Source organism: Sinocyclocheilus grahami, unplaced genomic scaffold (assembly GCF_001515645.1).
Source record: "Sinocyclocheilus grahami isolate Dianchi unplaced genomic scaffold, SAMN03320097.WGS_v1.1 scaffold411.1, whole genome shotgun sequence".
NCBI lineage: Eukaryota > Metazoa > Chordata > Actinopteri > Cypriniformes > Cyprinidae > Sinocyclocheilus > Sinocyclocheilus grahami.
This window is the reverse complement of record NW_015505590.1, coordinates 577,147-592,881: the sequence shown is the minus strand read 5'-3', so window position 1 is coordinate 592,881 and position 15,735 is coordinate 577,147. Positions and strand designations below refer to the sequence as shown.

The following is a 15,735-nucleotide window of genomic DNA, read 5'->3' as shown; positions in this document are numbered from 1 at the left end:
GATGAAGAACACTGCATGACATGTTCACGCCACATTTGATTAGCATTGCCTGACTGTTACTTATCCTCTTAATTCCTATGTTAACAGTAAGGGTGTCTTACACATGCCACACATGGCTTTTCCATTTTGGCTTTATTTTTGTTAAATAAATAATGTCACGGTGCAACATGTCATGTGTTGTTGTTCATCTGAGGTTTTATTTTCCAAATTCCTGTAATGTTTTTGTTTGTATGTTCATACTAGTTTTTGAGCTTCGTTGACTTCCATTTATGCACATTCAAGGATGGGAAGACATTTAAGCATTTGCTTAGGAAAGTTCAAGTGTACTGAAACAGAATTAAGGCCTGTTCACATCAAGAATGATGACTACAAAGATAACTATGACGGTTACATCCACCAGCTGGCGTGCCCATTATATCCACCAGAGGACACTCCTCCTGACTCCTTTGCTTTCCCTTCATTAACTGCATTTCCCATAAACCATTGCCTGTACTCATTATGGTATGATTGCATTCTGTTGTGTGTCATTGCCTTGTTAATGCTTGCCTATATAAGCTTGGTTTGTTCACTCACACTTTGTTAAGTCTTGTGTTCCAGTTGCATTTCTGAGTGCTTTATCTGGTTTCCCGTGTTATTGTTTCCCATGTTATGGTTCAATCCCTAACCCCAGAGCTTTAACAAAGGCCAAGAATCATCTCAATATCAAAACAAGTTATTTTATTTGACAGATATGGGAGGATGTCAAAACTTCAAGAGGGGGCAAGGCCAAAATAACAAACATAAACCCTCTAACTATTTGGGAGAAACTAACTAAGCTAGACAAAGAAAAGAAAACAAAAATACAATAGAAATAAACTACCTCCCTAACTAGCATAAATGAGAAAAACAAGATAAAGAAAATGGCACCCTGCGTAGAGACCCTGTAGGGACTCAGAAAGCAGTTCTAGTGTTTTTGTTGGTCTTGATGTGCAGAGATGTCTCAGATACAGAGTTTTAAACTATGTAGATTCTAAGTGTGCAGGTATCTTGCAAAGATATTTCAGATGGTGTGTGGTGTAAATGCGATCTGAATCAAATAAGTGAGTTATCCCTTACTGTATGTGCTTAATCAAATAAACAGTTGTCACTCTTGTAAATAACTGACCTCTGTAAATGGAACATGATGAAACACTCAGAGGAGATTTGCTCATAGACTGAATATACCACAGTATATTCCAAAAAGAATGAACAGCTGCTGACCAATTTAGGAGTGTTTCTTAAACAGATATTTACCTCCCAAAATCTTTTTTCAAAACCAGAACCCAAATTTACATCTTACAGCATTAGCTGTTTAAGGTCAGGTACACATTACAAGACTGAAGTGGCTTGCCCTTTCACTAACCCTTTTACACCCTTAAACTCTTGAGTCGTGTGCAGAAATTTGCGTAAGAATGGATCTTCAAGTGAAGGGAGGAGAATAATAATAATAATAATAATAATAATAATAATAATTGTAACTAACACACTCAGATTAGTTGGTTAGTGTGCACACCAGCATAATAGACAACAAGAAAGTGTGAACCTTTAAATGTGAGCAATGAAGTAAGTTTAGACTTAAATTCTTGACCTGCTCAATTTACATTAGAGTTTTTTTCTTCTACTTCTTTTATTCAACAGATTTTGCAACATGTTGTTCAATATCTCCAACTTGTTGGGTAACTCGAGTGCACAACTTATCTGAGTGAAAAGACATTTTGAAATCTGAATTTGAAAATTAATACAAGGACTAGAAGATTAAAGGACAGTTTCTTTCCTAGACCCATAAACATTATGAACTCCAATATGCACTGATCTCGTATATATTCTTCAATTTGAATGTCAGTCTTAGTGTAATACACTTGCATTTTCTACTCTGAATGCACATCTCAGTGCAATACAACTCTTTATTGTGCAATACAATTTTTTGCAAGAATAGACAGAGTTACATTTGTTATTCATGTTTTGTTGTATGTGAACTATGTGATATACAGTCATGTGAAAACTTTAGAAGACCCTATTGAATTCCATGGTTTTCTGTATCAGGACGTAATAAAAAATTATCTGGTCCTTGGCAGGTCTTAAAATTTGAACAGATGAACAATGACATGTTCATGATATGTTCACACCACATTTGATTAGCATTGCCTGACCGTTACTTATCCTCTAAATTCCTATGTTAACAGTAAGGGTGTCTTACACATGCCACACATATATATTATGTATATAGTTACATAACTATAACCATTACATCCACCAGCTGGCGTGCCCATTATATCCACCAGAGGACACTCCTCCTGACTCCTTTGCTTTCCCTTCATTAACTGCATTTCCCATAAACCATTGCCTGTACTCATTATGGTATGATTGCATTCAGTTGTGTGTCATTGCCTTGTTAATGCTTGCCTATATAAGTTGGTTTGTTCACTCACACTTTGTTAAGTCTTGTGTTCCAGTTGCATTTCTGAGCGCTTAATCTGGTTTCCCGTGTTATTGTTTTTTTCCCTTAATTTCGTGCCGGCTTTGTCATGGCTGCAGAGGCTGTTCGCGAACTCACTGCTTGCCATTTAATGATCATGGAAGTCATCCCTGAACTCACTGTCTGTCCTGTTATGGTTACAGAGGCCATTTCTAACCTCTCTGTGCTCTGTTACAGTTCTGCCCAAACCACTGTGGTTTCCCAACTAAAGCAAACACTGACCTCGATAATAGTAATTTAAAACGAAGCGCAATAAAGTTTTGATTACCTTAATCCAGCTAAAGCCATAATCAAAGTAAACACAAATCGAAGTATTGGAGTATTCCTATTTTAGTCACATTATCGAAGTGCAGTAAAGACATGTACACACCTTAATCATATTATTACGGTCGTGTAGGACTTTTCGCCGCATTTTGCGAAAGGATACACACACGGCAGTGCTCAACCGTTTGACGCAAACAAAAGAATGGCTTCGCCGTTGTCTGTTTGCATGTATAGCAGGACAAATAATTAACTGCACTTGAAGCTTTCAGTAAATTAAAAATGAAACACACAAAACTGTATATGGCATCATAACGAAGACGAACTATATGTTTATACGTGAAATTCCGGAGGGGATGTCAGATGGCGTCACGTGGTGTCGTAATGACGTGTGCCATTAATCGATCTATGTACTATAACATGTAAAATGGGAACATGAAAGGAATATTCTAAAAGCAACTCATATCATAAACACCTTAATCGTAATATTGTCTTATTCAGAATAAGGTACATAATTAGATTACTGATGTCCATGTAAACGTTGTCAGTGTTTCAGTGGTGGTCTCCAGCTCTGCTCGCTCCACTGTGGTGGACTTAAACTCTCCATCTGCTCCGCCATGGGGATCCTCAGTCCCTGTCTGCTCTGCTGTGGTGGTCATCTGCTCCACGCTGGTGGTCTTCAGATCCACCCTGGCCTCCTGCTCTGCCAGCTCCAGCCTAGTATCCTGCTCCACCCTATGTAGTTTTATGATTATCTTTTTGAGGAAACATTGTACAAATTATAATGCAAAACAATATTACATGGTTTATATAATTAAGGATTTTAGTTTCAGTTCTACAGAACATTGGATTTTTAAGTTTAAGCACATCACTTCATAATCAAGCACAAGTTCACTTCACACAAATGCGTTATAAAGGTCTTGCATATAATAGAAATAAATTATAAAAATAAAAAGAGTCACACATTCTGTGTAGGTTCCTTGTGTGTCTTTGGACTTTTATGTTGAAGTGTTTCCTGTGCCATATTTGTAGTCAGTTTGTAGTCTTTCAAAATGGTATGTAGTCTCTTGCGGTCTTTCCTGCAAGAGGAAAGTTATTCCATAGACTCAAGAAGAAGTAGAAGAAGAAGACTAACCGATAAAATAAATGGTTACGCACAGTGTCTATGTACCATTTTTGCTTGGCTCCTAAAAATAAAAAAAACCAAGGTTCAGGCTGCAGGCAAATCAGATTTTTATTCTTAATTCAGATCTTTTCAGGCAGACTGTCCACACAATTAATTGCGAAAGGGATCAAATCAGATGTGTGTGTCCAGACATAACCAACCTATCTTCGTGGGTTGCTTTGGTTATGATGCAGGCATACCCACATATGTGACGAGGCTTTCAAAACAGATGCAGGAAAAATAGAGGTACATCATCTTGATCTCCAAATAAGTGCCTGTCAAGTTGTGGTGTAGAACTCTTGTCGCTCAAACCCAGCGACAAAGGAGACTGGTATACATTGTGATGTGTTTTGCTGTAGTCACAGCTGACTTCGGAGTCTTTGGATACTGAATATATCTGTCATATCTGTCACTGGTTTTGACGTTATTGTTGTTTGTTGCATTAAAAATGACACAAAATACAATCTGAAATCTGATTTGAGCAGCCAGAGCATCTAGACTGAGACACATCTGTAAAAATCTGATTGGAATGGCATTTTAAAGCACCTCCACATTGTTTCATTTAAATGACTTGATGAAATTATTATTATTATTTTTTTAACAATAATTAAAATGAATAATAACAAATTATTTGAACTTCATTCGGGCACAGGCACGAGGCTGCCTATCTATACATTTGTAAATGAAAACAGACGCTTATATAGGGTGAGTAAATTAGGATTATATTTCTGGAAGAACTATCCCTTTAAGGGCATCATAGAGGATTGTGACGATATTTCACTAGAACTTGGTCTTCGTTACATTTATTTTCTATTTATTTATCTATTGTCATTTATGTATTCAGCTAATAACTGTTGGTATTGGTGCCATTCACTATATAGCAAAAATTAGCAAATGAACTGAGTCCTGACTCTCTGTGATTATTAAAAGTCAAAGGGTGTTTCTGGAAAAAAAGTAGTGGATAAGTGATCTCTATCCATCATGGCTTCCGAATCAGAGTGAATGAAAGTCCTGACATATGCGAATGTCAGAGATGGTAGACTTCTATATAAAATACCTAATAAGCTCACTCAAGACTTTTCAAATTTGCAATTAAAAATGTAATTTATTTTTTCAATTAATGTCAAAACAAAAAATATCACTGAGCCCTTCAGTTAATAGTCACTTTCAAGCCAAATGTTCTTCGAGCTTTACCTACCTGACTACTGTTACCACTTTCAAGCATCAGATGTGAGTTAAATTGTATGATGTGACTGATCTAGGTATATACTATGTGAATATTTTAATCTTTTGCAGTGTATCTTTGTGTGAGTTGTTTATCATTTACTGTTTTTAACTGATTAGCACTGGAGATAGCAGATTAGCACTAATGAATTTTAGTTTTTCATTTATTTCTTTGGCTTTAATGTTATTGTTTTATGCATTAAGTTGTTGCATGAAGATGTTTCAGAGAATCATTAATCTAAAGTATTAATCAAAACATGTTTACATATTTTATTAGCTTCTTAGTATACCATTAGGAAAAGGTCACAGACGCTTGAAATTTGACTTGAAATGAAGAGGCTGTGGTATGGATAACCACTATTTAAATATATCTGTGTTACCAATAGAGGGCAACGATGATTATGCAAATGGTCACAGAATAAATAAAAAATAATTCATCTAAATGTGTTTGATATCTAAGAGATCTGGATGAGGCTCTTCAACCCCAGTGCTGGAGGGTCAGTGTCTCTTTAGTTTCAACCCTTATTAAACACATCTGTCTGCAATTTGCAAGTAATAACTCAAATAATTATCTCGTTAGAGTGTGTTTGGTCAGGGTTACTGATCAACTCAGCAGGATAATGGCCCTCCAATTCCTTTTGTAGGGAATTGCCAGTTTCCCACTGTAGGAAATGCAAAAGGAAATCAAAACTCCATTATTTATTAACAAATATATTGGTGCATAACCTTCAGAACTGTGGCTGTTTTACATGTTACATTTGGCATGTGGTCCATTAAATGAGTACTTGAATTTAAGTAAATAGTTCATCCTTTCTCCCATTATCACCACTGCCAATTTAATGTTACTATTAAGTATAATGCACCCTGATGAACAACTGTGATATTCATTTAATTGTATTTAAAATGGGATTGATGGCAATTTCTACAGTGATTTTGCAACAGTATTCTTGTTTTTCTAGCCTTTGTTTCATTTATAGTCAAGCAAGAAAAATTACTACTGATAAAGAATAAATCTGTTGTTTGTGGTTTAATTTCATACTGCTAATTGGACAAAATGTCAAGGTTAGAAGAAAATGACATTCTCCTTGTCATAAATTCCAAAGCAAAAACATACAAAAATCTTCAGAAAAAAAACATGAAATACAATACAATACCACATCACTCTATTATATAAACCAAATATTTTTGTTCTTACTTAAAATGCAGTCTTCAAGATCCACATCTGAAATCACTTTAGTCAAAGGGACAGATGTGTTTTTAGTGCTGAGTTTACCTCTAGTTATAAGTGCAAGAAATCTCCAAACCCTTCAATTGTCATAATGCAAATCTTTCTTCACTTTACCACCGCAATCCCAAACAACAGCTTTTTACTCCTTTAAAATAACATATAAAATCATATTTGTAGCCCTGTGTATTATTCACTTACACAATAAAACATTCTTTCCTTCGCATCTGAGGTCCCTCTGAATGCTTTCTTAATTCATACCTATGCAAAACATCTCAGATATGATGATCATGCTGCTTGAGGAACGATAAACAACGTTAAAGGCACTAGAAAAATCTGATCAAAACGGAGATTAATTCTCAAACCATAAATCATCTCCAGCATCAGATGATCTGCATTTAACATGTGTGACCCTGGAGCACAAAACCAGTTTTAAGTAGCACAGGTATATATGTAGCAATAGCCAAAAATACACTGTATGGGTTAAAATTATCGACTTTTCTTTTATGCCAAAAATCATTAGGATATTAAGTAAAGATCATGTTCCATGAAGATATTTCGTAAATTTCCTACCGTAAATATAACAAAATTTTATTTTTGATTAGTAATATGCATTGCTAAGAACTTCATTTGGACAACTTTAAAGGCCATTTTCTCAATATTTTCATTTTTTTGCACCCTCAGATTCCAGATTTTCAAATAGTTGTATCTCGGCCAAATATTGTCCTATCCTAACAAACCAAACATCAATGGAAAACTTATTTATTCAGCTTTCAGAGGATGTCTTGACCCTTATGACTGGTTTTGTGGTCCTGGGTCATATATGAGGTGAGAGAAATATGTACAAGAGCTAAATGCTACACAAATCAAAGCTACATACACGGTCTTAAATACAAGTTTAGTCCAGATATTAAACCACAGCTACCAAGGTTTTTACTGAATCATTTGATAGAAAATGTTTTAGTCCCTTCATGGTCTGTAGGTTTTTATGACGTCCTTTATGGGTCTCCGACAGATCGGACAACACGCGTTGATCTGTCTCTTGAGCCTCAGTCCACAGTCATTACACAAACACATGTGTCCACACGTATAGATGACGGTGTCCACCTCCTGATCGAAGCACACTGTGCACTCACTGCTATTGCTGATCAGGGCTGCGTCAGATGCAGAAAGAGTCGGTGAGACCGGTGGACTGAGAGGAGAGCTGGGAGCCGTCACTGAAAGATAACACATGAAACGGCATCATAAACCTGCTTCAGTGGGGGGAAAAGACTAATTCAGATATAGTACAAGACAGTTCTTCTGAATGTTAAAACAATAAGTGATGCCACCATAACCCTGTAAGAACAATAGTAATAGCAGCGCTTTAACAAATACCATTAATAACACTTAACGGAATGTGATTCTGTGATGTCTGGAGTTGATGTTGTCAAAATGTGCTTGCAAAACATGTTATGAAACCCTTAAATGTTAGCATGGGATGTTAGAAGTTAAAAAGAAACTAGTACAGCTCTATTAAGGTTGCAATGAAATGAATGTTGCGACAGATCTTTCCTTCCGTATTGTAACATACAGTACCATCGAGTGTAAGAGATCATCCTTCTAACTTTTCACTGCAAGATTGAGTTATGGTATTTTGTTAAAAAATGCAACATGTTAAAAATGAAACACACATGGATAAATACACAATGAGATCGGTAACATGCGTTTAGAAGCAAGGTACATTTTGATCTTACAGTAAATCAGTCATTTCATGATATAAGCATAAGCGTTTTGTTTCTTCCAGCAGTTCAGAATTGAATGTAAGCTGATGAATGAGCTTGTTGAGACTTACCTAGAGAGGATTCAGATGCTGATGAGGATCTGTTGACAGTGAAAGCCAGATCAGAGTCACTGTCATCAGGCGTTGATTCCTGAGACACTGATGGGGAGGTGGGAGGGCTGGCCTGAACAGTTCCTTATGGACAAAAAGAACATAATTTAGCACAATGGACATGTGCCTTTATTACAACAATCGCAGACAGTCACCTAAAGCTGACAATGATTTTCAACAAAATATTAAAGAATGTATAGATAAACTACATTACACATACGCTATGCTGCATTTTAACAATTTGGATCCTGAATGCTGATTGGTCAATACAGCATTCCTGTTGTGCTCAAAAGCACAATATAACATCAGCTATGACATGATCAGGTTTTTTTTTATTTTTGCCACTCCCTGTACTCACAACATAGCATGGCCTTGTGACTTAAATAAATGTTGGCAGCATTCTGTTTTTGATACAGAGATATTAAGACGTGCAAATCTTTGCAACTGTCCAATGGTGTAGGTTTTAATTTTCACACATGTAACACTAGGAGTTCATCTGATATAATCATTTGAATCATTGAATCAATATAACCGTTTCACTGTATTTTTCAATATGTCATATGTCATGCTGCTCTGAATCATAATTGGACTCAAGGGGAATTATTTTGGAACACTGGTAAAAAAAAGAAAACAAAAGCATCATTTTGAAATAAAGTTAACTGTAGGATCTGTTTGAAAGTATTGGTTATGGGCCGAGGAACCCTGGGAAAGTGATAATGAAGCCACAGTACATACTAAATTGAACTCACTGTCGCTAACATATGCACAGCAAGGTCAGGTAACACTTTATTTTAAGGTGTCCTTGTTGTGTGTGGGGAAGTCGTGGCCTAATGGTTAGAGAGTCTGACTCGTAACCCAAACGGTTGCGGGTTCAAGTCTCGTACCAGCAGGGATTGTAGATGGGGGGAGTGAATGTACAGTGCTCTCTCCCACCTTCAATACCACGACTGAGGTGCCCTTGAGCAAGGCACCGAACCCCCAACTGCTCCCCGGGCGCCGCAGCAAAAATGGCTGCCCACTGCTCCGGGTGTGTGTTCATGGTGTGTGTGTGTGTTCACTGCTGTGTGTGTGCACTTTGGATGGGATAAATGCAGAGCACTAATTCCAAGTATGGGTCACCATACTTGGCCACATGTCACTTCACTTTCTTACATGTACTTCCTATTAGAATAACAATAAATTATACATAATTATACCAAACCCTAATCCTATTCCTAACCCTCACCATATAGCAAGTTCATGTAGTTTAGAGTTAAAACAGTTGAGTTTCAAGTAGTAATTAATATTACTCAGTACTTAAATGTATAATTACACTGTAACAAGGACACCTTAAAATAAAGTGTAACCCAAGGTCATTCTATAGTTCCACTAAAAACAGGAAAACAATCAACTAAATGTAACATGTAAATTAATTTGTTTCTCAGGATATCATGAACTTTTGAGAGAAAACGGTTGATTGAGAGAATGAACAGTGTGAGCAAAGCTGAAATCTAGACAAACCAGCAGCTTAAATATAAAAGCATTTTGTTTGAATGATTTAGGTTACTACATAATTTTCATCATTCAACATTTGTGTTCATTCATAATTTTGATGACTTAAGTTAACAAAAATGAAATAAATAAATTCACATATCATCGTTTATCATCACTTTTTATTAAATCCTACCTAATATTCTGAGCCGGTTCACGGCTCCATGCAGTGTGAAGAAGGCCCACAGAACCTGAGAGGAGTCGACACACAGGAGACGACCGCGTGTCCCTCCGTTGACCCCATGATGCACCTCCCCATTGGCCAGAAAGGTAAAGCTGAGCACATCGCCTGCCGCTGGTACAGGAAAACCCCTGTAGACCACCCAATACTCCTTACGGTCCAGAAGCACCTCTGGGTCAGCTGGCAGCTCTCCAGCATTGAGGGTGCCTGGATCACAGGAGGTCATACCAAAGAGAAGAGCCCCAAAGTAAGGCAAGCCCAGATGGCCCACCTCCACATACAGCGTCTCGCCTACCCGGACGGGCCTGTCGCTGAACATCAACGTCCTGCTGCTGTCCAGGAAGTGTGTACATGCAACCGTGCGATCGTTCGAGAGAACCACGTCAGGGCCTCGCACTGGGTGAAAATGCAGGTCAGCGTCAAGGGGCGTGGGGGCGGCCCTTTGTACATTGAAGGAGGTGGATGGAGAGGGTGTAGAGGAAGTGGAGCAGCAGGGGATGAGCTGGTTGTAGTTGCCGAGCTGTAGCGTAGCAAATTTTGCTGCCGCGGCCTGGCTGCTCTCTAGCTGGTTGTTGCTATAGTTGGCCGAGTCGTGGTTGCTCTGGGGAAGATAGGCACTGAGTCGAGCGCTACTCAGACAGCTCGTGCCCACGCTCTCAGCAAATGTGCTCTCTGTGAGAGGAAAGGAAGACCAGTGAGTCATTATAAATAATAACCACTTTAATTTCTTCTGCTCTAATTACAATGCCTTTTTTACTCTTTTCGACCTCTGGATCTGCAATTTGCCCCCTAACAGGAGCTGTAATGAAGCTGCCATGTTTGTTTTTGCCTACAGCAAAAGCATTTACCCTTCATATATTGACCTTGGTGAGACGAATGAATGATGAATGAATAGCTCCTACAAATGACCCCCTTTTCTTTTAGAGGGAACATATTATATGTAAGGCGCTAAGCTAGTGTTCTGATTAGACTTCAGAAGCAGCATAAAGGCTGAATGATTTACATCAAAACCTAAGTCTAATGCCAATGTAATTACTACAATACTAATTTCTCACTAGAAATTACAATAAAAGAAAAAAAAAAAAAAAAGTTTTAAAACACATTTACCCAAACTGAACACCAATCTTTTAGACACTATATTCATTTTTCAGCTCAACTGTCATGGAATCGAATGCATAGGATTGTGGGATATCAGGCAGTGAAGGATGAAGAATACATCTGAGCTGCCTTCAAAAATTGATCAAATCAAGGTATCTCAGAAGACAGAATGTCACACGATCATTGAATTCTGACATGCCTTACTGCCTTCCTACCTCTGAATAGCATTTTTCAACTTTCGGATGCAACCAATGTAAATAATTATTAGAATATCTATTCTACATAAGTAGCAGATGTTTATAATAAAGTTTAAAAAAATATATTTCTTATATCGCACTTGAACTGAATACCTCATATTCAGTTGGATGGTCACATACTCTGTATTCACATGAGTTGAAATGTATCAACATATATGAAGCTCAGATCAGATAATACTGCATTCACAGAGATTCTTAACTCAACATAGCCCTCTTGTGACTCTTGAAAATGAACAACTTCTGTTCTATAGTCTGTTCTTTGTTATAAGCAGTGCAGTCTCATCTGGCCCACTTTCATGTAATACATAAGTAAATGTGTGACCAGATTTGAGTGTCAACAGGAATTCATGCGGTTTTGTGCATCAATGTAACTTGACATTCAATGAAATTGGGCACTTGATTTACCCATATATTTAACATACGGTATTACACAGAAGAATAGTATATGAAAATATATTTGTTGATTTATAGTGAGATTCAAAGAATATTTTAGCATAAACATTTAAAATTCAAAGTTTAAACAAAAAATGAATATTAATTTGAGATTTTTATTTGTAGTATGCACTTCTTTTGCTTTAATCAAGCTGCAGTATGGGTCACATTTAAAAGTTTGTGAACAACCACTGCAAAACTGATTTGAGCATAAAATCATTGGGAAATTAGGTTCACATGGCAAGCCAAAAATCAATCAGTGATTTTCAAACTGTAGTGCAAACCATTGGTGGTCCATGAAGTGGTTTGCAGGTTGACTGAAAAAACAAACAAACAAACTGATTTCATTAGAATTATTATAGACAAAACACCAAATATCAAATCAATCGACTGAATAATCTATTAATCACAATGAATTTTATGATTGTGTTAACATTAAGTGTGTGCTCCAACTTAATAGCCAGTGTCATTATGGTTCATTAACTAAATGTAATCTAATTTTTACAATGAAACTATCAAAATTATAGACTGGATGTTTTAGGTTATAGGGCATAAACTAAAGATAATTTTAATTTTTTTCTCCCCCAGATTTGGGGTGCGTGGTGGGCCATGATTTTTTTCTAATGTTAAGGTGGTCCATCACTTGAAAATGATTGAGAACCACTGGTTAAGATGGTTTAATATGGTTCATAGACAAGCTTAATGTTTAATTAAATAAATGATTTCCCATCACAGATCAAAAAATCTTTCTGCCTATAAATCTTTATTTGTTAGCCAACAAAACTGACAACACAGGCAAAACATCTCTATATATCTGGGTTCGGTAAGCTTTTCAGGTAGGCAGGGACCCTTTCTCCAGGAACACGCAGCAGCCCTGACCAAACATGGTCAATGATCTTGCCAGACAGAAGGTAAACAAAGTCCTTCAACAATGGAGAAATGGAGCGCGAAAAAAAACAGAACAAGAAGCAGGTTCAGTTTACTGACTCCCATTCTCAGATTTAGGATGTTTAGTGTTAGTGTTTAGTTATAAAATTTGTGATCTCATTAGTATTTACGCATAAAGTGTACTTCTAGCACACATACATTTTTTTTGTAACTAAGAACAGACACTGATGTCCAGTATACTGAACATGTGGTTTGTATTTAGTCCTCTAATTCTGAGGTTGTTGAGGCTCATTTGACTGGCACATTTCAGAGCTGTCAGTCTGGGTGGGAAGTGAATTACAGCACCTCAGTTGAGACATTCCTCTGACATTCAGCCCTTCTGTGCACCTGTGCGGCCTCCTAGAAGTAGTTCCAGCAAAGCTGTAGGGCTGCAATCTAATCATGTTAAAATGAGCTCTTGAAATGGCAGTTATCTAACTATCTGATGCTAGTTCTAAAGCCAGGGTTGACACTGAACAACACTTTACCACGGATGTGCTTGTAATAGTAGTGGCTAGATGGTAACTATTGTTCAGTGTAAAAAGAGTTAATTAAATGACATTTGCACCCAGTGCTTTCATAAAGTATGACTTTAGTACCTTTCACAAAACAATTTATATACAACGGCATAAATAATAATAAAATATTCATAATGCTTTTTCCCCCACATATTTACTTATTTTACTTTTGTAGTATGAGAATAAAACAAGTAGTATATAGTATATTTTATTATTAGACATGGCCGTCTATAACTATCAGGGAAGAAATCTACATTTAGCTTCATTTGAAGTAAAGCTTTAAGTGTCACAGCCAGAGTGACATATCCCAGATGACCCTTCTCTGACCTACTTAGAGCTGCAAAAGTTTATGAAAACCAGTGGCATACCACAAATCTGTGGGGCCTTCCTGCAGAAAGGATTTCATATGAACGCTTGAATAGTGGTGCTGATGGACGCAGTGTTATTTGGGGCAATCTAACCTTCGCTTTTATACTTTTCTTTTTTTTATGTATTTGGAATCTTTAATCTCTTTAATAATTTTGCAGATTGTTAGGCCTACGTAGTTCATGTTAATATTAATGCATGTCAGTGTTTGATTTTATGGACATTTTTTATACTTTTTGGTACAACTGGTGTGGTAACAAACACACTGATAGCTAAAATTCTCCCATACCAGCTGATGTTTTCAGCAACATTATTGATGAAAGACTGAATTTTCAGAAGTGAGTTAGATTATCTGAACACCTACCCAGTAAAGTAATTTCTTGAGTGATTCCATAGAGGTCTATGATGGACCAGAGCGGACAGCCAACACTTAGACCGCAGTGGAAGAGGATGGGCTCTCCATCATTGATGCTGTAGAAGACCCGGCCGTGTCGGTCAGCCCAGAAGGCCACAACATTGTCCCGCATGGCCAGCCTCTCAGGCAGGGCTTTGGCCCAATATCCTGGCCGCGTCACCAGGTCGGGGCAAGCATATTTGGGGATGTCAGCTATGGCAAGCTCACTAGGGTCTAAGCTGGTGAAACCAAAACGTAGAGCTCCGCTCCAGCCTGTGTGGACACCTGAGAGGCGCAACCGCACCTTCTCATACAAACGCACAGGACGCTGGCTGAAGGTGATGCCATTGCAGAAACTGTTCTTCCGGGTGGCCCGGCGCAGTTGTGCATCAAGTCGGATATTTTTGCCTTTGGCGTGGGGGTGAAAACGAGGAGACTCAATACTGATTGGAGGGGCAGAGGTGCGACGCTCCACTCCACTGTTGGAAACAGGGCAGTACTGCCGACTGGCCACTGGGCGATGCTGCAGGCTGGTGTCTGTTTGAATGAAAGCATTAGAGCACATTAGAAACAGGTAAAAAGCCACAACATACATGTAATGTAATACACACAAATGGCAAATATAAATATATGTATAAATTTATTTCTTATTAGACACCTAGTACATAAAATAGACAATAAATACATAAAATACTATTTTATCATTCAAAAAGAAATATTAGCATTTTATACATCTACTAAATGATTATAATTAAATAAATACTTTAAAAGATTATACTGAAAATGCAAGATATATATATATATATATATATATTTATATATATATTTTTTTTTTACCTAGGAATAAACAGTTGTAGGATTCTGAAAAATCACTTAGAAACTCAGAAACTTAGAAATTCCTTTTTAAATTAAATTTTTACACTCAAATTACCAAAATTATAGTTTGAAAAGACAATGCAATAATAAATAAGACCATTTGTACTAGTGGCATGAAACTTTTGGATCCCATTCTATAACCTTTATTCTATTGTTGTTAAGTCTATGTAGTGAAATGTATAAGTACACTGGTTTTCACTATAGGCATCTCTCAAGGGCACTATTCCAGGAAACAATACAGCAACACTAAGGAGTATAACGATGACTGCACATACTTTTGAATCAAAGTAGAACAAAAACTGGATGTGTCTTACATAGCACTTTACAAGTGCAAACTCAAATACTTAATCTAAGTTAAATCTGTGCCTAATAATGACATTTGATGAATCTTTCAAATAAATGTGTGGGTTAGCCTATATTTCAGACTAAAATCAGAAGAACAGGAAGTTATGTTTTACATAAAGAAAATGAAGATAATTTTAGAAGCATAAAGATTTTTTTGCACGGTGACAATATATTTTCATGACAATTATGCATATCCTTTATATTTCCTTTATGCATACTTTTTCCATTGATGTATGGTTTGTTATAGGATAGGACAATATTTGGCTGAGGTACAATTATTTGAAAATCTGGAATCTGAGGGTGCAAAAAAAAAGAAATATTGAGAAAACCGCCTTTAAATTTGTCCAAATGAAGTTCTTAGCAATGCATATTATTAATCAAAAATTAAGTTTTTATATATTTATGGTAGGAAATTTACAAAATATATTCATGGAACATGATTTTTACTATATATCCTAATAATTTTTGGCATAAAAGAAAAATCGATAATTTTGACCCATACAATGCATTGTTAGCTATTGCTACAAATATACCCGTGCGACTTATGACTGGTTTTGTGGTCCATATAT

At 36.8% G+C, this 15,735-nt stretch overlaps 1 protein-coding gene across 2 annotated transcripts in view; it reads right to left on the bottom strand.

Annotated features, from left to right (window-relative positions):
- Window positions 1–7,141: 7,141 nt before the first annotated feature.
- The window catches only part of LOC107551008 (E3 ubiquitin-protein ligase NEURL1B-like), a 59,631-nt gene continuing 51,037 nt past the window's right edge, over window positions 7,142–15,735 (bottom strand). For both annotated transcript variants that reach the window (XM_016232484.1, XM_016232485.1), the window contains exons 2-5: window positions 13,916–14,482; window positions 9,909–10,625; window positions 8,204–8,326; window positions 7,142–7,586 (exon numbers count right to left, since the gene is read on the bottom strand). In XM_016232484.1, coding sequence (XP_016087970.1) covers window positions 7,339–7,586; window positions 8,204–8,326; window positions 9,909–10,625; window positions 13,916–14,482 — 1,655 coding nt within the window. In that variant the 3' untranslated portion in view covers window positions 7,142–7,338. The remainder of the gene's footprint in view (window positions 7,587–8,203; window positions 8,327–9,908; window positions 10,626–13,915; window positions 14,483–15,735) is intronic.